General features: G+C 46.8%; 1 protein-coding gene and 1 non-coding gene across 2 annotated transcripts; both read right to left on the reverse strand.

The window, feature by feature from the left end:
• Positions 1–1,396: 1,396 nt before the first annotated feature.
• TRNAT-AGU (transfer RNA threonine (anticodon AGU)) lies at positions 1,397–1,472 on the reverse strand. Its single transcript has one exon. It is a non-coding gene; the product is annotated as a tRNA-Thr (tRNA).
• Positions 1,473–8,382: 6,910 nt separating this feature from the next.
• On the reverse strand, positions 8,383–13,898 carry LOC136394018 (somatotropin-like). The gene is given in 6 exon segments (XM_066366545.1): positions 8,383–8,594; positions 8,878–9,028; positions 9,259–9,375; positions 9,590–9,687; positions 9,690–9,737; positions 13,817–13,898. Coding segments are annotated over 6 exon segments (708 nt in total).
• Between the last annotated feature and the right edge of the window lie 8,769 nt (positions 13,899–22,667).

The raw sequence follows: 22,667 nt of genomic DNA on the forward strand, positions 1-22,667 counted from the left end.
CCGCTGAGCCAACTGGCCAGGGCCAGGGAACATTGGCCTTTTAAGTGAACCTTTCCCCAGGCCCAGTGTGGGTAAAAGCCAACCTAGGTGTGAAGCTTGTTATTTCCATGAGCACCTGGGCCCAGCAGAGGCAGTCACAAACTCTGGATTGCTTATAGCTCCAAGAAGGTTACTGGGGGCCAGTCACGGGCAGTGTCTCTCACTGGTCTGCAATGGGTACCTGCCAGGGAGGCCCAAGGCTGGCACATTCAGTAGCCATCTGTGGAGAGCATCAGTTCAAGACCTAACAACCCTTTGTAGAGTGGTGTCCTAAGGAAGGGCTTCTCAAACCTGGCCCAGCTGAGGCAAGTTCCACTCTCTGATCAGCATTGGCACAGTGGCTCAGGTGCATTGGATAGGGTGGAGCTTCATAGTCAACAGGCCAGGGTGCTGGATATCCTGTCTTGCGGGGCTATATTCCACAGGGGGAAGGGAGAGAGGCTTGGAGCATGGATATTTAATGTGTGGGTCCCTGTGAGCTTATTGTTGGATCTGGTTGAAGGGCTTAGCCACCTTCTGAGGGGGCACAGTTAGCCCTAGGAGAGGACTCTCTCAGTCTTTCTCCCTGAGACCAGGGTCTCTCCATCTGTAAGAACTTCTGCAGAGAGGACTGTTGGTGAACCTGCTGCTCACCTTGTTGGGGAGAAATAAAATTTGAGTATCCATCAGTGGCTGAGGGATTAGGCTCTACAGTAGGGGCCACATTTCCCATACTAAGCTCCTGACCAAGAGGTCCCACTAACGTTTTATTCCCAACCTCAGCTGCTGTAACCCACTAAACGTGCAACCTGTAGAGGGGTTGGTTGAGTGAGGCCAGTCTGAACCCATACTACAGTCTTACTACAGAAGAATTTGTGGGAAGACCAGGCAGACGCAAGAGGAGGTGGAGCAGCTGAAAAGTAAGTAAAACTATCATTTGCTGATGACATGATACTGTACATAGAAAACCCTAAAGTCTCAGTCAAAAAACTACTAGACATGATAAGTAAATTCAGCAAGGTGGTAGGATATAAAATTAATATTCAGAAATCAGTGGCATTTTTTTTCTTTTTTTTTTTTAAATTTTTTTCTGCATTTTTCTGAAGCTGGAAACAGGGAGAGACAGTCAGACAGACTCCCGCATGCGCCCGACCAGGATCCACCCGGCACGCCCACCATGGGGCAATGCTCTGCCCATCCTGGGCATCACCATATTGCGACCAGAGCCACTCTAGCACCTGAGGCAGAGGCCACAGAGCCATCCCCAGCACCCGGGCCATCTTTGCTCCAATGGAGCCTTGGCTGCGGAAGGGGAAGAGAGAGACAGAGAGGAAAGCGCGGCGGAGGGGTGGAGAAGCAGATGGGCGCTTCTCCTGTGTGCCCTGGCCGGGAATCGAACCCGGGTCCTCCGCACACTAGGCCGACGCTCTACCACTGAGCTAACCGGCCAGGGCCCAGTGGCATTTTTATACACAAACAATAAACTGTCTGAAAGAAAAGTTAAAGAAACAATCCCCTTCATTATTACAACAACAAAAAATAAAGTACCTAGGAGTAAATTTAGCCAAGGAGATAAAAAGACTTGCACTCAGAAAATTATAAGACATTGAAAAAAGAAATCAAGAAAGATACAAACAAGTGGGAGCATATACTATGCCATGGATAGGAATAATAAACATCATTTAAATATCTATATCACCCAAACAATCTATAAATTTAATATAATTTCTATTACAATACCAATGGCATACTTCAAAGACATAGAAAAAATATTCCAAAAGTTTATATGGAACCAAAAAAGAATACAAATAACCTCAGCAATCTTGAAAATGAAGAATAAAGTGGGAGGTATCACACTTCCTGATATCAAGTTATACTACAGGGCCACAGTAATAAAAACAGCTTGGTACTGGCATAAGAACAGACATACAGATCAATGGCACAGAAAAGAGACCCCAGAAATAAACCCATGCCTTTATGGTCAATTGATATTTGACAAAGGAGGTAAGAACATACAATGGAGTAAAGACAGTCTTTTTAATAAATGGTGTTGGGAAAATTGGACAGGTACATGCAAAAAAATGAAACTAGACCACCAACTTACACCATTCACAAAAACAAATACAAAATGGATAAAAGCCTTAAATGTAAGTCACAAGACCATAAACATCTTGGAAGAAAACATAGGCAGTAAATTCTCCAGTATCTCTTGTAGCAATATTTTTGCTGATTTATCTCCACAGGTAAGTGAAATAAAGGACAAAATAAATGGGACTATATCAAACTAAAAAGCTTTAGTACAGCAAAAGACACCATAAACAAAATAAAAGGACAACCCACACAATGGGAGAACATATTCGCCAATACGTCTGATAAGGGGTTTATAACCAACATTTATAAGGAACTTCTAAAACTCAACACCAGGAAGGTAAACAATCCAATTTAAAAACAGGCAAAAGAACTGAATAGACACTTCTCCAAAGAGGACATAAAGATGGCCGATAAACATGAAAAAATGTTCAATGTCACTAATTGTCAGAGAAATGCAAATTAAAACCACAATGAGATACCACCTCACACCTGTCAGTATGGTGCTCATTAACAAACCAACACACAATAAAGGCTGGTGAGGGTGTGGAGAAAAGGGAACCCTCCTGCACTGCTGGTGGGAATGCAGACTTGTGCAGCCACTGTGGAAAACAGTATAGCATTTCTTCAAAAAATAAAAAAAGGAACTGCCTTTTGACCCAGCTATCCCATTTTTAGGAATACATCCTTAGAATACCAAATCACTGATACAAAAGAAAATATGCACCGCCATGTTTATTGCAACATTTTTTACAATAGCCAAGATCTGGAAACAGCCCAAGTGTCCTGTCTGTCAGTGGACAAGTGGATTAAAAAGCTGTGGTACATATACATAATGGAACACTATGCAGCCGTGAAAAAGAAGGAAATCTTACCTTTTGTGATGGCATGGTTGGACCTGGAGGTTATTATGCTAAGTGAAATAAGCCAGGCAGAGAAAGACAAATATCATATGATCTCACTTATATATGGAACCTAATGAACAAAGTGAACTGAGAAACGAAATAGAGGCAAAGGCAGGGTCACAGGACCAGACGGACAGCAGTCAGAGGGAAGGGGGATGAGGGATGAGATCAGAGAAGGTGAAAGGATTAGTGAAATTATATACACATAACACATAGATACAGATAACAGGACAGCAAATCCCAGAGGGAAGGGGGGAGAGAGTTAGGGGAAGGAGGCAAAGGGGGTGTAATGGGGGACACGGGGGTGGGGTGAGGGTGTTATATTGAGTGGGACACTTGAATCCATGTTAACACAATAAATAAATAAAAACATATAAAAGAAAACCATATATATCATGGACACATTTCTCTTTCCCATTGGGCTCTCTCTTACTCCTTTTCTATTCCTCTTCCTTCCTCTATTTTCCCCCCTTTGTTTTCTAAGATTTAGGACTACTAGTAGGATGACCAATTGTTCCAGTTTGCATTGAGATGAAGGGTTCTGGCACCTGGGGCTTCCAGCGCTAAAATTGGGAAAGTCTCCTGCAAACTGGAAAGAGCTGGTGACTCTAATATTGTATCACTTACAGCCTATCTCAGCCGTGGGCACAGGGAGAGTCTGAAGACAAAAGCTGTAGACAAAGTGTCATGTTTGCTTGACCTAGAAACCCAGGTCTTATCATTCTGAGAAGGACACGTGAAGAAAGGGGAAATGGTCAGTTCTGTCCTCCAATGTGTATAAAGGGACAGAACTCACTGTATGTGTTTCAGGAATGCTGACAGAAGAAATCAGAAGTAAGTGTTCATTTTAGGTTAAATTTAAAAGATTACATGGACTGTATTATAGAATTGTACACCTGAAAGTTTAAACCTGTATAATTTTATTAACCAGTGTTACCCCAAGAAATTCAATTTTAAAACTTAAAAAAGGTTTGGGTAAAGAAATTGAAAAAGTTAAAAAAAATTAAAAACTTAAAAAAAAAGATTACACGGAGTCAGAAAAACATCATTCCCAGGTTCTAGGATTACTTGAATTCTGCCTATTGAATTTTTTTTGTGCAAATCTTGCTACTCTTACCCTTGGGAAAATTTTCAAACATTGTGATAAAATAGACAATAAATTTACCATCTTAAATGTTCTAAGTGTACAGTTCAGTGATGTGAAGCACATTCACATTGTTGTGCAACCAATCTCCAGAACTCTTTTCGTCTTGTAAAACTGAAACTCAGAAGCAGCTATCAACTCCCTGTCCCCCCTGCCCCCAGCCTCTGGTAACCACTGTTCTACTTTCTGCCTCTGAATGTGACTACTTGGAGTACCTCACATGAGAGAAACCACCCAGTACTTACCCTTTTGTTACTGGCTTATGAGAAACATCTTGAACGACTGGTTAGAATAAGAAACTGGGTCCGCCCCAACTGGCCCAGGTCTCTCATCTCCTTTGGCCCCCGTTTTACCAATACAACAGCTGTGACACCTGTATCTCATTTTTGTGGCCCTGAAGTCAGTGGTTCTCAACCTAGTTTGCATTTTTGAGTCACCTGGGGAGCTTTAAAAGCACTCTTGCTTAGATCCCTTCCCAGACCAATAAAATCAGAATGGCTGTTTAGTATCCCAGGTGCATCTAGCTTGCAGTGGAGGTTACCATTCACTGCCTAACTGAAGAGCTGAAAAGCAGAATAACATTTGTTAAATCCAAGTGTTTAGGGAAGATGGTCTTTAAGATCTTTTTAAATTCTAACATTTTGCAAAGTCAGCTAACATCTTTGAAATTCTCAACCAGCAGGGGTGGCGTTGATTCAGCCATTCCCCAGAAGGAACTGAGGGGATACTCTGTGCAGTGTGGCTCCCCCTGCAGTAGACTACTCTCCTGACACTTTAGAATCCTCTTCCTAGTAGCTATACCACCCCTGGAGGCACCCCTCTCCTGCCACATTCATTCAACAAACACTTCTTAGGATGGCTCACATTTCCTTTTAAAACACTTATTCAAGTCAAGACATAATTATATGTTTGTGCTAATTACATCAGCTTCTAAAGACCATGAAATGTCCAAATAATTCTAAGATCAAATGAAGGATATTACAGGGATATTGATTTCAGCTTAATGTTAGAACTACTTCTCTGAAACCAGAGCAATTTAGTAAAGTGAGTTGCCTTGTGAAACAGTGATTCCCTTACACTAGTGCCACACAGTGAATACCATCTGTAAGGGATGCTAAGATTTCTAAATTAAAAGAAATTAGGATGACCTGTGAGGCCCTTTTAACTCAAAAACGCCATGATTTTAAAGTCAGATGATAAAAGAAATGATCTAAGGCAAATGAACAGTTTCTGAGCTAAGAAACGGAGTTTTAAGGTTCTGATTATTTCAACTTTCAAGCACTCCCCAAAGACTTATGGTGCTAGATGTAAAATATTGAAAGTGAATACCAGTGAACTTTTTAGGAAGACTAACCAGGAGGGTGATTATCTGCATTGTAAAAAGAATTACTGATTTCGTAAACTCGTATTTGGATAATAGTTACTTCAAGCATCTAAGTATTGATTTACAGGTTACTAGTTACTTAGCCTAGGTGCCCTTTCAAGTTCATTTGGAAAATTTAAAAAAGAAATATTTGGAAAACAGAATATGATTTAATAACAAGTATTTCATCATTCCACCAGAAAACATGAAATACCCTCAAATTCAATGCTAAAACAGCTGCAATTTCTTGAGTGCGGTTCTGTGCCAATCACCTCAGAAACATGATTTTATTGAACCCTCATGTAAGCCTTGTAAGGAAACTGGATCTCATGGAACTTAAGTAATCTAGTCATGAGCATAAATTTAAATCCAAGTCTTTGGATTCTTTCCCTTATACCAAGTTATCTGAATCTACTGCTCTTAGAACAAATTGCAAGACAAAAGCGTAGGGGTTAAATTTTCCCCTTAAAATGTTTTCCATATGAATTAATTGCCAATGTTTAAAAATTAGATTTCACATTAAGGTCTGGATGTCCTGTCTGTCTCGAAGAATCAGAAGATCAGCAGTCCTGTTCTCACAGTCCCAAATGACCAGGCTGGAGGGGCCCCGCCTCAGCGAAGGCCTGAGTTCTTTGGTGGTTCTGGTCCCCACCCCTCCATGCTGTATTCCTCACAAGGAGGCTGTCAGTTAAGATTTATTTCCTCATATGCAGCCCTCATTACTTATGTAATTATCTGTCTGGCACCTGTCAGTGCTGATCTGCAACCCCCAATCTAGAATCTTTCTTGCACTTTCTTGCCCCAATTCAGAGCCCACACATTCTGGCTCTGTTTGTCCCAAAGCCATTTTACCTTGTTCCCATTTCCCAAAGGTAGTGGGGCCCAATGTGTATTTCCCTTCAAATTTCTGTACAAGAGTAATTCTGTGGTTTCTTTCCTTGTTTTCTCACATGGTGCGCTGTTTTGCTTCTGTAGTTAATAGCTATCTTGCTTTCATTTCTTTCCACTCTTGGGGGTTAAGTTTGGGGTTGTGGTGCTGGGGTAGGTGGCAGGAAGGGCCTCCAAGTACTATGGGGGCGGTCCGGACCTGTTGAAACCGGAAATAAATGTGCTGTATTACTGATTTACTGATATTAGCTGACTAGCCACAAAATAGAGCTAAATAAGAGTGTACTAAAAAAGTTAGTTTATAAAAGGATTCCTGTAAAATGTTAAATCCAGTTTGTTGCTCTTATAGCCATGGTTCAATACGACTAGTTTGGTAATCACAGTTACGTATTCTGTAACAAATCAAATGTATATAATCAGTCCTGTACTTTCACCTCTATCCATACTCTCATTACAGTGAAAAGGCCTGTTCCCCGCCGGCTGACGCATATTGAAGGTTAACATGCGAGCAAGAATAAAACATAAGCTCCTGCCCTTCCCCTCACTCCCACTGAGCTGGGCCTGCAGTTCTGATTCTGGCTCACTCAAGGCCAAAGAGGGCAGCTCGATTGTGGGAATCTGTGGACATTTGTTAGATGAAACAAAAATCCTAATTTGTAAGTTACTTGCTAGCTTCAATTCCTGTAACAACCAAAGGAATGGAGTCCAACTTTTAGATATGCCAGCCCTGAAAGATGCGTGGCTTTCAGTCAGTTATCTGAACAAATTGTGCTGAGTCTCCTCAGCCAAGAACTCTCAACCCCCTCCTTTGGATTCTTTTGTTCTATTTTTTTCATGCCTTCTCTCTCCTTGTCAGACCTTCTGCCTGCACCGAGAGAGGAAGATGGGTTTTTGAGGACAGGGGTCTCTCCATCTTCTCAGGTAGCCAGCACTTGAAACCTCTTTCCTTCTCACCAGCACTTGTGTCAGGTAATTGGTTTCCTTTTTTTCTTCTTCTTCTTTTTCTTTTTTTTTTAGAGAGAGAAAGACAGACAGACAGGAAGGAAGAGAGATGAAGAGAGGCATTAATTCTTCATTGTGGCACCTTAGTTGTTCATTGATTGCTTTCTCATACATACCTTGACTAGGGGGCTGCAGCAGAGCGAGTGACCCCTTGTTCAAGCCAGCGACCTTGTTCTCAAGCCAGCGACCCTGGGCTTCAAACCAGTGACCATGAGGTCATGTTTATAATTTCACGCTCAAGCCAGCAACCCGTGCTCAAGCTGTTGAGCCTGTGCTCAAGCTGGATGAGCCTGTGCTCAAGACAGCAACCTTAGGGTTTTGAACCTGAGTCCACAGCATCCCAGGCTGACACTCTATTCACTGTACCACTGCCTGGTCAGGCATGGAATTGGTTTTCATGGCGACAGAGAGTTGGGCCTGCAGGTCATTTTTTTCTGGTTTCATTGTGACTATCCAGTAAGCTGGCACCAAGGACCTAGGGAGTGGACTTAGTGTGTAACAGAGAGGAGTGAATGTGTCAACTTTATAAAACTTTATTTATTTAAGAGGGAGATGAAGGAGAGAGAGAGAGAGAACATTGATTTGTCATTCCTCTTATTTATACATTCATTGGTTGATTCTTGCATGGGCCCTGACCAGGGATCTAAACCACAACCTTGGCATATTGGGATGATGTGCCCACCAACTGAGCTACCCGGCCAGGGCTGTGTCAGCTTCTTTCTTACCCAAGAAGAACTGGGTCAGTTATCATTCAGCAGCCTAGTTCTTAATAGACCCAAAAGGATTCCTGAAGGTTGCCCTCCCAGCCTGCCCCTTGCCCCGTGCTCACTCCCCCACACCCTTCATAATAGAATGACACCTACTCAGACACTATGGCGCAACTTTATTTTATTAGGAAAGGACGGTGGGCACTGGAGTGACCCTTTCCAGGGTCAGGGGAGGCACTGGGGAGAGGTCACAGAGATACCTAGCAGCTAGAAGGCACAGCTACTTTCCATGAAGCAGCGACACTTTGTGAACCGTAGGTACGCCTCAATCTTGTGCAGGTCTTTCTTGAAGCAGGGGAGTAGCCTGTAGTTCCTGAGCACTGTGTTATCACTACGCAAGTTTGTGTCAGACTTGTCACAGGTTTGCTTGAGGACCAGCCCAGCCCGGAGGCTGCCATCTTCCAGCTCCTGCAACAGGGAAGGAGAGACCGACTCAGTCCTTGCCAGCTGCTCCCCTACTTCCCCTCCATGTCCCTCCCTCCCCTTGAGGACTCAGAGAAAGTCATGGAGGGTCCAAAGGGGAAATGAGGAGTACGATTTCTCCTGCGTCAAGGCCGGGCTGTTACAAAGAGAGTGGCAGTATCTCTTCCCCAGCCCGTGTAAGTCCCTGACACTACAGCTAAGCCAGCTGGGCCTCAGGTCCAGGGAAGGGTGGGCATGGCCCCAGGGCTGGGGACCAACACCATCCCCACCCATATCAGGCTTGGATGCCTTCCTCCAGGTCCTTCAGCTTCTCACAGACACGGTTTGAGGTGCCTAACAGCAGGCCATTGGTGAAGACCCTGCTGAGGTCCTGCACGGGCCCAAGCCAGGACTGGATGAGCAGCAGTGAGAAGCGGAGCAGCTCCATGTCCTGCGGGGAAGGGGTGGATGGCAGGCACCAGGCAACCCCACTCCTGGCCGGCCCCTGCAGGCCTTCCCCCGCCATCCCACCATCCACTGCCACCCTCCGCCACCTGGGGGAGAAGGCAGCCCAGAGACCGGGTGCAGGCATAGCTGCCCAGGCTCGTGTGGAGAGAAGGGGCAACCTTCTTAGAAAGAGGGAGACCTCTGCTCCTTGGCTGGGCCCTGGAGCCCACTCACAGATTTCTGCCGGGCCTCCTCCTTGCCTGTCGGGGCCAGGATGGTCTCAGAGAAGCAGACGGCAGCCTGGGTATTCTGGATCGAATACCTCTGTCCCTCTGGGTTGTACAAGCGCTCCTGGGAGAAGGAATGTTCACCCAGGGCTAAGCTGGTGCACGAGTCTCATCACTGCTTTATTCAGAACTCCCTCAGTTCACACTCACCTTTCAGCATCTTCATTTGGGCAAGAACTCATTAGTTTTCTCCCCTTATGTTGGAAGCAGGGTGGGGTGTGTGTGTGAATTCAGCCCTTCCTACCACCCTCCCCTGACCAGCTTGCTGGATTGCTTACAAAGTCTTTGTAGGTGTCAGCAGCCAGGTGGTACAGACGCTGGGCCCAGAGCACAGCGTTGGCAAATAGGTTGAACAAGGACATGGTGGGGAAGGAGCCCAAGGCAGGCAGAGCAGGGAGAAAGCCAGAAGCAGGGAGGTCCAAGGGCCTAGAGAGGGACATGGAGGTCAAGGGTGGGGGCCCAGACAGAAGAAAGCCTAAGTCTCTTTTGTGTGCCAGCCCGCTCATGCCCCAGGGGGCTTCCTTCCTCCTCCCTCACCCCCTAGGGACTGGAGCATTTTAAACTTGGCCAAACATCTGGGCATGGATGTTTATGCCCGCATTCAGGTGCCCCAAGCCCAGAGTTAGTGCCCCATCCATCCGCAGGGCCGTTGTATTGTGCCCTCGGTACACAGCAAGCCCAGGGAGATTTGAGGGGTGCTTACCTGCAGCCATCACAGCTGGGTGAGCTGTCCACAGGTTTCTAAGCACTTTGGAAATCTAGGTCCTAGGATCCTGGAATTGGTACTTCGTGGACCCCTTTTATACCCTGGCCCCATCTCTCCCCCTCTGCCCCCCGCACCCCCATTTTCTCTATGTATTTACGTACAGGCCCACTGACGGGCCTCTCCTGATGGATAATGTAGAACCTCCTCCCACGCACCCTGTTCCCGCTCCCCTCCTGAGGTCCTGTCCCCCAGGCTTGTTCCTCTCTCTACTGCCACCAGCCCTTTGAGGGTTGTACACATAGGGTTTCAACTAGAGAGACTGACTACCCAATCTGTCCTCTTTTTAAGGGTAGGTGGTGGCAGAAGGAAGAAGTCTGAGTCCAGGCGTACGCTGGCAGGATATCACTTGAAGTTGTCCACCAGGGTGAGGAGGGCTCACCTGGTCCCCCAAAAGAGGCTGTGTCAGGATGGCTGTGCCTTCAGAGCTCTGTCGACCCCTTCCTCGCTATATTCCTTTCCTCTTCCCTGCAGGTTCCCTCCACCCATCACAGAGAATGTGTGTGTTGGGAAAGCGGGTCAAGACAGCAACAGATTCCAGGGTTTCTGGGCACCGTCTAGCCCCAGGTTCTATTTTTGCTTCTGTCACTATCCTCAGACCATCTCATCACCTGGTCGGGCCTCAGGAAGCCGGATGCAGTGCTAATACTGACCATAAGAGGGCACCAGCCCCTCAAACTGCCCACTCCTTTCCTTGAGCATTGATTGGGGTTCCCTCAGGTGGGAAGGCAAAGGACTGAAACTTCAGGTATGGGTGTGCCTTTGGACTTGCACAGAGATGCTAACTAGGAAGCAGCAATCTCTGGAATGGACAGGTGCTTCCTCTCGCAGCTCTGTCACTATCAGAGAATCTCAAAGTTTGAAGAGAACTTGAGAGCTTTAATCTTGTCCCCAGCCGTGGAACTCAGGGTACAACACCCTGAAGGTGCTCTCTCCACTCATTGTAGTCTCCTCCCATTCTGTCTTTTTTTTTTTTTTTTTTACAGAGACAGTGAGTCAGAGAGAAGGATAGACAGGGACACACAGACAGGAATGGAGAGATGAGAAGCATCAATCATTAGTTTTTCATTGCCCATTGCAACACCTTAGTTGTTCATTGATTGCTTTCTCATATGTGCCTTGACCGTGGGGCTATAGCAGATTGATTAACCCCTTGCTGGAGCCAGAGACCTTGGGCTCAAGCTGGTGGAATTTTTGCTCAAACCAGATGAGCCCTCACTCAAGCTGGCGACCTCGGGGGTCTCGAACCTGGGTCCTCTGCATCCCAGTCTGACGCTCTATCCACTGCGCCACCACCTGGTGTCTTCTTATTTAAATATTTGTGTAGAGCCAATCAGGTTGTAAAGAACAAGCCTATGCCTTCTCACATTTGACCCTCGTGACCATCTTGTGAAGGAAGCATTCTCAGAGAGGTTGACTTGCATGAGCTACTTCCACCAAGGCAGAAGATCTCCAGAGTCTCTTCCCACGTTGCACCATCCCAAGTCCTTTCTCCCAGGCAGGCTGGGTGGGAACCACTCAGTTATTTTAACTTCACATCCCTCTGAACACAGGGATCCTGCCCCTAATCACAAGGGTCCCTTTGCCTCATTTCGTCTTCTTTTATTTTATTTTTAAAATTTATTGATTTTAGTGAGAGAGGAAGAGAGAAAGACAGGAACATCAAGCTGTTCTTGTGTGCGCCCTGATCTGGGATTTAACCGGCAACCTCTGAGATTCGGGACGATGCTCTAACCAGCCGAGCTATGGAGCCAGGGCTCATTTTGTCTTCTTTTAAAGGAAAGATTGTTGTCCCTTTATCCCAGGTGAGGACAGCCCAGAGACACAGGGTGCTTGTTGGAGAGCAGACAGCAGGCAAATCTAGGACCAGGAAGGCTAGGACTGCTGCCTTCCAGCCTCCTGGTGCCCAGAGTCTTGACTATTTCAGCATCTGGAGATTACCAGCCTCACATCACACCCTCCCCCCCACCCCAGGGATAAGAGCAGGAAAAAACACATTTCCCTTTGTTTTAACTTTTTTGCCCCTTGAGTCTAAGAACATTTAGCACTTGACCTTGTGGGCAAACCAACCAACCAACCAACCCTTCTAAAGGTGTTGGTGACCAACACTGAAAAACACCCTCATGGCCCACAGTGTGAGTGCTGGCACCTTGCCACTTCCCCTGTTAGCACCAGAAGACAGAGCCCCCTTTTCTCTCATCATTCCTGATCCATTACCCATAACCATGCCCTGGATAAGCTATCTGCTAGGGAGGGAACTGGGGCCCGTGGGAGCTGTTCTCCACGCAGGACTGTCGGAGGGTCAGGGCGGGGTGTCATCAAAGCTACAGGCTCTGAGGACGGTGGGGGCAACAATTTCCTCCCATTCTTCTGACTCTACCAAAGAGGGAGAGCCAAGTGGGAAGTGGAGGAGGGTCTCTGAGCTGCTCACAGCCTTCTGCCTCCTCCGCCACTTCTGCCTTCTGTCACTGGGGGAAGGGGCACTGATGTGGAACCCCTCACGACAGGCTTCTAGCTAATGCTGGGGGCCATAGAGGAAAGCTCCAGGAATCCCCTACGTGTGAGGGGGTAAAGCTCAAGTTGGGGACTGCTCGAGAGCCACTTAGTGTGGCACAAGTGAGGTGTGGCTGCGGCTCTCCACCAGGTAGGTTACTGCCAAGAACAGGCAGGACTAGCCAGAGCAGGGAGCGTCTCCTCTCCTCCCCAAACCCACATGCATTGACCCAGAACTAGGCTGGTCCACAGGACTCTGGGGACCCATGGGGATATACCTTTACGTAAAGATTACCATGGGAGGCCCTGGCTGGTTGGCTCAGCGGTAGAGCGTCGGCCTGGCGTGTGGGGGACCCGGGTTCGATTCCCGGCCAGGGCACATAGGAGAAGCACCCATTTGCTTCTCCACCCCCACCCCTCCTTCCTCTCTGTCTCTCTCTTCCCCCTCCCGCAGCCAAGGCTCCATTGGAGCAAAGATGGCCCGGGCGCTGGGGATGGCTCCTTGGTCTCTGCCCCAGGCGCTAGAGTGGCTCTAGTCGCAGCAGAGCGACGCCCTGGAGGGGCAGAGCATCGCCCCCTGGTGGGCAGAGCGTCGCCCCTGGTAGGCGTGCTGGGTGGATCCTGGTCGGGCACATGCGGGAGTCTGTCTGACTATCTCTCCCGGTTTCCAGCTTCAGAGAAGAAAGAAAAAGGAAAAAAAAAAAAAAAGATTACCATGGGAGCCTGACCAGGTGGTTGCACAGTGGATAGAGCATTGGACTGGGAAGCAGAAGAACCAGGTTCAAAACCCTGAGGTTGCCGGCTTGAGTGCAGGCTAATCTGGTTTGGCACAGCTCACCAACTTAAGCCCAAGGTCGCTGGCTTGAGCAAGGGGTCACTCGCTCTGCTGTAGCCCCCCAGTCAAGCCACAGGTGTCGCAACAAAGAATTGATGCTTCTCATCTCTCTCCCTATCTGTCTCTCTCTCTGTCTCTGTCACACACACACACACACACACACACACACACACACACACACACACACAAAGAGGGAAGAACTGAAGGGTGTGGGTGGATGTTGATGATGCTCTCGTCTGCTCTGGACCTTTTCAGGGCCTTTAGTGATGGAGACCACAGACATGACTCAATGCTAGGAGAAGATAAACTTTGAATTAGACTGGATTTTCCTTCCAATGCAGGAAGTCACACACCCTTTCTTAGGGCACCACCTGGGGCAGGCCCCTGGCTTCTCCAGGTTCAGAGACTGCTCACCAGTGGCCTCTGCAATGGTGGCCAGTGGGGAGAAGCTGTGACTAGCATCCCTGAGCTCAGCCTCGAAAGGCTTGGGATACATCCCTCATTAACTTGGAATCCATGAATTCCAGTGGAAAGGCTTTTGGGAAGCCTTTCATGTTTCTGGCTTTGACCATCTCTGAGGTTCTCTGCACCTATTGTGAGAGCTCTCAGACCTGCTCTTGATCTAAAAGTGGCCTCTTTCAGGCTTTAGGAGCCCTTCCAGGTCCCTGTGGGATTCAGGGCCATCTCATTATTTAGAGTCACACTCATCCTGATCTTAGGAACAGCCACAGAGGGACTGGTGGCAGCTCTTTCCGCTCCCTTCTTGGTCATTTGAGGTCTACACTTTCTACCACTCACTCTACCCTGCCTCCCTTGAGGTCAAAGTCTGGGATTACCCCTGAGAACAACCTGACCACCTTTCTGCCTCCAGCATGGGTCTGAACACGGCGCTGATCACTCAGGGCATGAGTCAAAGTCTTTAGAGAATATTATGTGGGGATTCCCATGGGCTTCTCCAGGAGTGCTGGGGAAGGAGATCAACATTTCTGAGTGCCTGCCATGTGCCAGGCACTGTCCTGGGTGGTAGCAGAGGAGGCCCATTTAACAGAGGACACTGAGGCTCAAAGAGGTACAGCAGTTTGCCTAGAGTCTCCCAGCTCCTGAGTGATGAACGCCCAGAGTCTGGTGTTCCCACTGTACCCAGATCTTTGGAAGCTTCGTATAGGAAAGATAGTGGGACTACTGGGCATGGACAGAACTCTCCTGAGTGCAAAACTAGCAGGGCAGCGCCAAGTGTCCGCTTAGATGTTCAAGGAAGGTGGCGGCAGTTGAATGCAAGGAACTGCAGCCCAAGCACCAAGACAAGTGGCAGAAAAACAACGCGAGGCAGCTGATTTAATGAACCAACCCACATCAGCCTTCACATCTGTATTGCACGTTTCAGTGTGCATCGTGTTTTCACTTCCTTTATCTCATGGGACCCTTGGGTTAGCTGGAGGATTTAAGCATGGGGGACAGGTCTTAGAGGGTGTTGTTTACAACTGATTGAGGCTCTCTGAACAATCAGTCTAGAAGTGCACAGCAATCTATATAACTGGACCTACTAAGTAATTTCCTCTTGGTGGATTATTCCCTAGGGAGACAGGTGGATTAAAAAAGAAGTAATAAGAACCAAAATGTGTCCGGCATCTGTGGGAAGTCTGGAGTGCTTTCCTGATCTGTGACCTCAGCTGAAAATAACTTCGGCCTCCTTTTACCTCATTCTGTGGTTACGTGTGGACATCTTTTTTTACAGATTTGATTGATTGATTGATTGATTTGAGAAGGAGAGAGGGAAAGAGAGAGACAGACAGAAATATCGATGTGTTCCTATATGTGCCCTGACAAGGGATCAAACTGGCAAGATCTGTGCTTCAGGACAACGTTCTAACCAACTGAACTATCCACCCAGGGTGCATGTGGACATCTTATTCCCCTTATGAGACTGTAAGCTCTTTGAGGCTGGATTCGTGCCATTCATTCATTCAATTCATTCGTGTACTAACTAATTCACCAAGTGGCTGCTGCTCCTTCCATATGCCAGACATCATCCCAGGCTAATGGGCATACCTAGATGGACAAAAGACATGATCCTTTTTCTGCTGGGGCTACCAGTCTACAGGAAGAGAGACAACAACAAATAAATACATAATCTTAAAAGGTATACAGACATTTCACATTGTGAAAACTGTCGTGAAGGAAATAGCTAAGATACAGAGGTGGGAGTCGGGGGAACCGGCAGCTGGCACAATCCCAGGCCCAGGAACTCTGCAAGCATCTGCTGAGTGGATTGAACGGTAAGAAGGACCGTGCCAAGGAAAGAACTCAAATAACCACCCGGCCAGAAATGACAAGGCAGGCTATGATGTGTCTCTGTGTCCCAATGTCCTCAGAGTAGAGTGATTTAAAATAACAAGTACACAAAAATAATAATGACAAGTACAGGATCTTGCAATATGAACATTTAAATGAAAAAACTAGACAAAGCAGTAGGCAGACGCTGATCCCAAGTACACAGAAATGTTCTACATGGACTCACAACTTTCAGTGTGAGCCCTGCAAGGGACCCTGCGAGGTGTCCAGCCCTCCCACGTGTGCAATGTGAGAACGTGGTGTTAGGTCCCAGAGAAAAATATCTCCCCCTCTTTCTTTCTTTTTTTCTTTTCTTTTTTTTTACTTTGAAGATTGCATTGGGATTCATTTAAATGTGTTTTAACAAACTACTCTGAATTTGGAATTTAATACTTGTTAAGTTTTGTTCTGTGTGGAGTCACCTAAGTGAAAGCTTTTGGGTTGACAACGGCAGCTGAGGGGTTCCAAGTGGAAGGTTTGTGGGGGTTGCTTGTTTCTGTTTCTGTTTGCAACTGAGTCACTAGCAGGTCCCTAAGGCACCAGCACCAGGTGCGGCATGGACAGCAGAGACGGGTTCAGAAATTTCACCCATGTGGGCCTGCATCCAGCTCCTGAGGTCGTCTAACAGCGCAGAGCATGTGGACAGCATCTGCAAGTCCCAAACCCTGTGTGCCAACACAGTCTTTGAGGCCCTTCACAAAAGACCCAGCCAGACTAGACACCTGCTAAGGGACAAACACCACCTGCCACTGTTACTCAGACAGGGGCAACTATTGGCGTTTTGTTTTGTTTTGTTTTGTTTTTCTTTCACCTCCAATCTGCTGGAAAACACCCAAACCCTTGGTCAGAGCGCCTGAGGCCTAGCAGCACCTGCAGCAAGAGGGCAAGAAGTCAAGCTAGAACAGAGGAGGAAGCAGCCTGTGCTTCCACCAGGGCCCCAGGGACCGGGCTGGATTCCGCAGTGGGCAGTGGGGCATGTGCCCACCAAGGGGCCTCAGAGCTGCATCTGGGGAGGGGGAGGGCCAAGCAGTGGCTCAATGGACTCCCAGAGGTTGCCAGTGGTGCCAACATCTGACCTTTTAGGAAGGAGTGGGGCCTTCGGGGCTTTGGGACTTGTGAGCGATGGGAAACCTTTGCCAAGAAAGTACGCCTTCCAGGGTATGCTGGGGCTTCAGCAAGATCATGTAAATGAACGTGGAGATGCTCAATAAAATTTTATTGGCATTAAGAGATATACAATATATAACTATTTGGGGGGTCCATTAAAAGATTTTGGTTCACATTCTGTATCTTTTTGTGATGGCGGTTATACAAACCTGGATATGTGCTAACTAGAATTCATCAAACTCACCAAAAAACCCCCCACAAAGTCCATTTTACTGTACAATAATTAAAAACCACACACAGCATCTGGTTCAACTCCCTTTCCTCAGGCAGGTTTTATGATTCCCATTTGCAGGTAAAGCAACTGAGGCCTAAAGCATTCATCATCCTCACTAGCATAACCCACTTCGTTTCTACTGCCTAAGTCAGACATGACAACACCCTAAAACAGAAAAACAGACCAGAGATGGCCTTTATGTCATAACCATGAAGGCAAATGTCCTTTGGGGGTGTCTGGTGGAGAAGACAAGCTTTGCTGTTCAAATGATTCTCTGCCAACAACACTTCAAAGCATTAGGCAAACTCACTTACTCAGAGGTAGTAAGTTGTCTTTCCGTAAAGTCAAGGCCTCCCTTAACTCACGGCAGCCCCCAGCAGGGGGACACCCTGCTGGGGGAAGTGCAGACTGCCCCGCACCCCCAGCCAGGCTACCCAAAGTCGCTGGTGGAGGTAAGAGGACAGAATTAGTGCCGTGTGCAAAGCAGCCATAGAGGAAGAGCTCCAAGTTAGTGAAGCCAGATGTCAAAACAAGCCAGTTCCCTGTGGCAGCCCAGAGACCAGGGAGGCAGCAGCCGCTCTGGCTCGGCCCAGTCTGGCTTCAAGTGAGCATTCCTGAACCCCAAGTCTGGGTGCCTTCAGCACCTGCCCCACTCAGAATTCTGGGGAAGCTGGTAAAAACTGGTACTGCTCTCACAGGTCCCCACATGCTGGCCTTGGCTCTCCAGTTCCCTGAGGGCAGGGATTTCTCCCATCTGCATCCAGAGCATGAATGGCAAAGAAGTGTTCTGGGGTCTTCCCAAGGTCAACAGGAGGTAGAGCACGGCCTGGCTTAGGACACTGATGTTTACTGCACTTGAGCTCCCAGCTGTGAGCTACTTCCAGTCATTCCAGCAGCTGGTGGGTTGGAGCCCTAATCTGTAGGGCCCTAGGGACCATTTTGCGGTGACCTTATAATCCTAAAGGGATTCTGATGTGATGTTTGGAAAATGAAGGGTCTTCTGACTAAGCCTCCTCCCCCCGCAAAGTTGACCACCACAAAGCCTTCCTCTTTAGAAGTCTCTCTTATGTGATTCTGTTTCAAAAAAACAAAAAATAAATTTCCAAGGCTTGGGGGGGGGCAGCCATTGGGATGGGAGGGTGTGTGGTAGAGGCAGGGGAACCCGAGAACCCCTGCCCTCGGGCAGCTTCTTTTTTTTTAAATTTTTATTTATTTATTCATTCATTTTAGGGGGGGGGAGAGAGAGAGAAAGGGGAGGAGCAGGAAGCATCAACTCCCATATGTTCCTTGACCAGGCAAGCCAGGGTTTTGAACTGGCAACCTCAGCGTTTCCAGGTTGACGCTTTATCCACTATGCCACCACAGGTCAGTCGGGCAGCTTCTAGTTCAGGGGTCAGTAACCTTTTTGGCTGAAAGAGCCATGAACATCACATATTTTAAAATGTAATTCTATGAGAGCCATACAATATGTTTAACACTAAATATATGTAAATGTGTGCATTTTATGTAAGACCAACACTTTTAAAGTACAATAAGTCTCTGAATTCTTTAATAACATTGTTATGCTGTTGCTAACCAATGATGAATAAAGTACTTCTTACCATTAATGCGACTTCTGGTGCTGCATGGTTTTGCTGATGGCTTTGTAGTCTGGTTGATACGTGGTGAGTTTAAGCTTCAAGCAGGCATTGAGACTTTCATCCGTTAAACATGATCGTAGGTTGGTCTCAACATTCTTTAGTTGTGAGAAAGACTGCCCACATGCATACATAGAGCCAAACATTGTCAGTACAGCAATACACACAAGCTGCAGTGTGTGGTATGTGACGGGAAGCGTGTTCCAAGTTTTGACAGTCACCTGGTGCGCGGGTTGAAGATTTTCATTTCTCCCCACTTGTGTTTGCTCGCCAACTCTGCTTGCTGTCATGCAAGTCTTTCCAAATCTTCATTCAGTGACTTGAACTTATTCACCCACATGTCTGAGGCCTTCAGGTCAGCAGCTTATAGCTCAAAATCTCTGACAGAGACACCGGGGATGTAACTCAGGTTGGCGCTGTCCACTGCACACTCGTGTGGATGGGTGATGAACTTAAAAAGACGAGTGAGCTCACGAAATTCTCCAAAGCACACTTTGAATGACTGCAGGAGATTAGATGTGAAGCCTGCTAGCTGCTGGAGATCAAGATGTTGAGCAGGGTCACTTGCTGTGCATGCATCTTTAAACCCTCCCAGTTTTTCAAAGTGTAGTAAACCTGTTTCAATGTCGGCGATGAAGAGTTCCAGCTTGTTTTCAAATGCAAACACTGCTTATTGAAGGGATAAGACTATATTTCCAATGCCTTGCATTTTCACATTGAGCTGGTTCAGATGTTTAGTCATGTTCACGAGATAGTAGAACTTCAGGAGCCACTCAGTGTTAGCTAACTCAGGATGCTCGATGTTTTTCATTTCAAAAAAAGTCCAGTTTTCACTCAGACAAGCTGCAAAACGGGTGAGCACCTTCCCTCTTGACAACCAATGCACATTGCTGTGCAGAAGCAGACCAGGATAATCATTCCCAACTTCATCCAGCAGTGTTTTAAACTGGTGATCATTTAAAGCTCGGGCAACAATAAAGTTGACCAGCCGAATGACCAGCGACATCAACTCACCAAGCTGCTCGCCACACATCTGAGCACAAAGCGCCTCCTGATGTAGGATGCAGTGAAAACTTAGGATGGGTCTCTTTTCATGTTCACGAAGAAGCGCTACGAATCCTCTGTTTTTCCCCACCATGCACGGAGCACCATCAGTACACACCAAAATAAGTTTATGCATCAGTAGATTTTTTTCTATAGGGAACTCAGTGAAAGACTTGAATAAATCCTCCCCTCTTGTTGTCTCTTTCATAGGCAAAACAGCAAGACTCCTCACGTAGTGTGTCACCAACAGGATACCTTGCAATCACGCTGAACTGGGATAAATGGCTTATGTCTGTTGACTCATCCAAAGCAAGAGAAAAGAATGGTGCTGCATTTATGTCCTTCACTTGTGTTGCCTCAATTTGATTTGCCATCATGATGGTACAATCATGAAAGTTCTTGTTGACAGAGGCATGTCTTTTATTCATTTGATTTCTCCTCCTCCTCCTCCTGTTGCTGCCTCCACTACTACCACCATTCCTCCTCCTCCTCCTCCTCCTCCTGCTGCTGCTGCTCCCACTACTACCACCATTCCTCCTCCTCCTCCTCCTCCTGCTTCCACTACTACCACCATTCCTCCTCCTCCTTCTGCTGCTGCTGCTGCTTCCATACTACCACCATTCCTCCTCCTCCTCCTCCTGCTGCTGCTGCTTCCATACTACCACCATTGCTCCTCTTTCTGCTGCTGTTTTTACTACTACCACAATTCCTCCCTCTGCTGTTACTAAAGCTACTACCACAATTACTTCTGTTACTGTTAACTACCATTGCTACTACTAATATAATATTTCCTCAGCAGCTAGTTGTACTATTAATACCTCCACTATTTGTATAATTACTACTTTGGCATTGATACTACGGTTGTTCCCAAAGACTTTCTGTTTGCTTGGCTCATGGTATTTTACATAAATTGTCTCTTTTATTCTCACATTACCCTTTAGGTATGAAATATCACTCTTTTAGAAATAACATTACTAGGCTCTGGAGTGTCCCATTAATTGTCAGCATTACTTGGCTTGTAAGAGGGGAATTGGGCTCTAAACATCAGAGTCCCTGCACTGAACCCCTATTCTAAATGCTCTTTCAGTGTAAGAAGTTGACATTGTGTTAGACTGCTCGCTAAGCTGGGAAACAAGGCAAGTTAGTCTTATCAGTAAAGTGAGGCTGCCACTTGCATGTATATAGTTTTTTGAGGATTAAATGAGAGGATGTATTTAATACATGTAACAGTGAAGCTGCATATATTCTACATTGACTCCCAAGGAGCCTAACAGAGTTATCTTGTGTCTCTTCTCCCACAGATAATAATAGATCCTCGGCAAATGTTTGTAGGATGACTCAGTCTCCTCTCAGGCCATTCAAGCCACTTGTTAATCATTTGTTTATTCGTTCATTCATTGACCCATTTATCACACAATTATTGAGCACCAACTCTATGCCAGGTACAGTGCTCAGGCCATAGGGGATAAGAATGGTGAGCAAGCACATATGGTCACTGCTGGCATTCTCAGGGTGCAGACAGGGTGTGCAAGGAACAGCATAGATAGGCAAGGCACATAGCATCTAATGAGTTTAGAAAGAGGTAAATCAAGGACCTCAATGACTAGGCACAATGAAGATTAAGACATATTTTAAGAGGCTGGGAAATGGGTAGCCAAAAGGGAGAGAATTCCCATCAGAGGAAGGAGAAACCCCATTGGTGGGTGAATCAGGCATACTTTAGCAGCATCAATGTGAAGGCAAAGGAAGTGGTCAAAGGTAGCAGCATGGGGGAACATCCCAGGTAATCAGTGTTTTACCATTGACAGCACTAACCACCTATTCTTTCCCAGCAGTTTTGCTGAAGAGGAGGAGACCTAGATATTAGTTTCCTCTAGAATCAGTAAGGGACAGGTTGTTAACCAAGTGGAAACACTCCTACTATATGCCAGGCACTGTGCCGTACTCCAGTCCTCCCCACCTCCACGTGCGCCCCCATTTCACTGGTGAGAACATTGAGGCTCTCAGACATTCACTCAGTGGCTCACTCAAGTTACTGAACGTGGATGTCAGGATGCAAACCTGGATCCATTTCATTCCAAAGGCCACATTCTTTTCCATCACAGACCCCATTGCCTCTTTCTTTTACTGACAAGGCAGGAAGTCCAGTGAACTTGCAGTCAGATGTGATCACCCAGGGGAAGAGCTCCAACGCAGCATTTCCTGTGAACTAAAAGGAAGGGCAGCGTCCCCAGTATGAAGGAGGCAGTACATGAGGCCGCACAGGGTTCTTGATAGGAATGAATCGGGAGCCTTTGGATAGTGTGGCATGGGAGAGAGCTGCAGAGGAAGTAAGGCAGCTGGTGTCAGGCAGACCAGGCAGGGCAAGTTTTTTTTAACCTCTTTAAATCCTCAGTTTTCTCCCCTGTAAGACAGAAGATAACCTAATGGTGTTTAACAGGATTAAATCAGTTAATGCAAGGGGAGCGCCTCCAAATGCATGGATATGGTAAGCACTCAATGCATATTTTGAGCATTCTTTTACTGGAGGGCCTAGGACAGTGCTAAGGGCATTGTAGGTGCTCAAGATGCCGGTGTGCTTTGTTTTTTCGAGGGCCTGACAAAAGCCTGGCCACCATCTCTAACTATAGGTCAAGTGGGTGTTTTATAAGCTGTGTAGGGTGTAGGTAACTATGGAAAGACAACTTCAAAAAGTGCACTTTGCTAACTCTGAAGGGCACATGCAGTAGTCCTGACCAAGCTGGGGGTGAGGAGACCTACATTTTGATCCTAAAATTCCTTTCTGCTGCCTGTGTGATCTTGGGCAAGTTGCTTGACCTCTCTGGGCCTACCTGTTTGCTAAGGGCTCTTTCAGTGCAAGTACTTTGTGGTT

This window comes from Saccopteryx leptura, chromosome 2, assembly GCF_036850995.1.
Source record: "Saccopteryx leptura isolate mSacLep1 chromosome 2, mSacLep1_pri_phased_curated, whole genome shotgun sequence".
Lineage (NCBI taxonomy): Eukaryota > Metazoa > Chordata > Mammalia > Chiroptera > Emballonuridae > Saccopteryx > Saccopteryx leptura.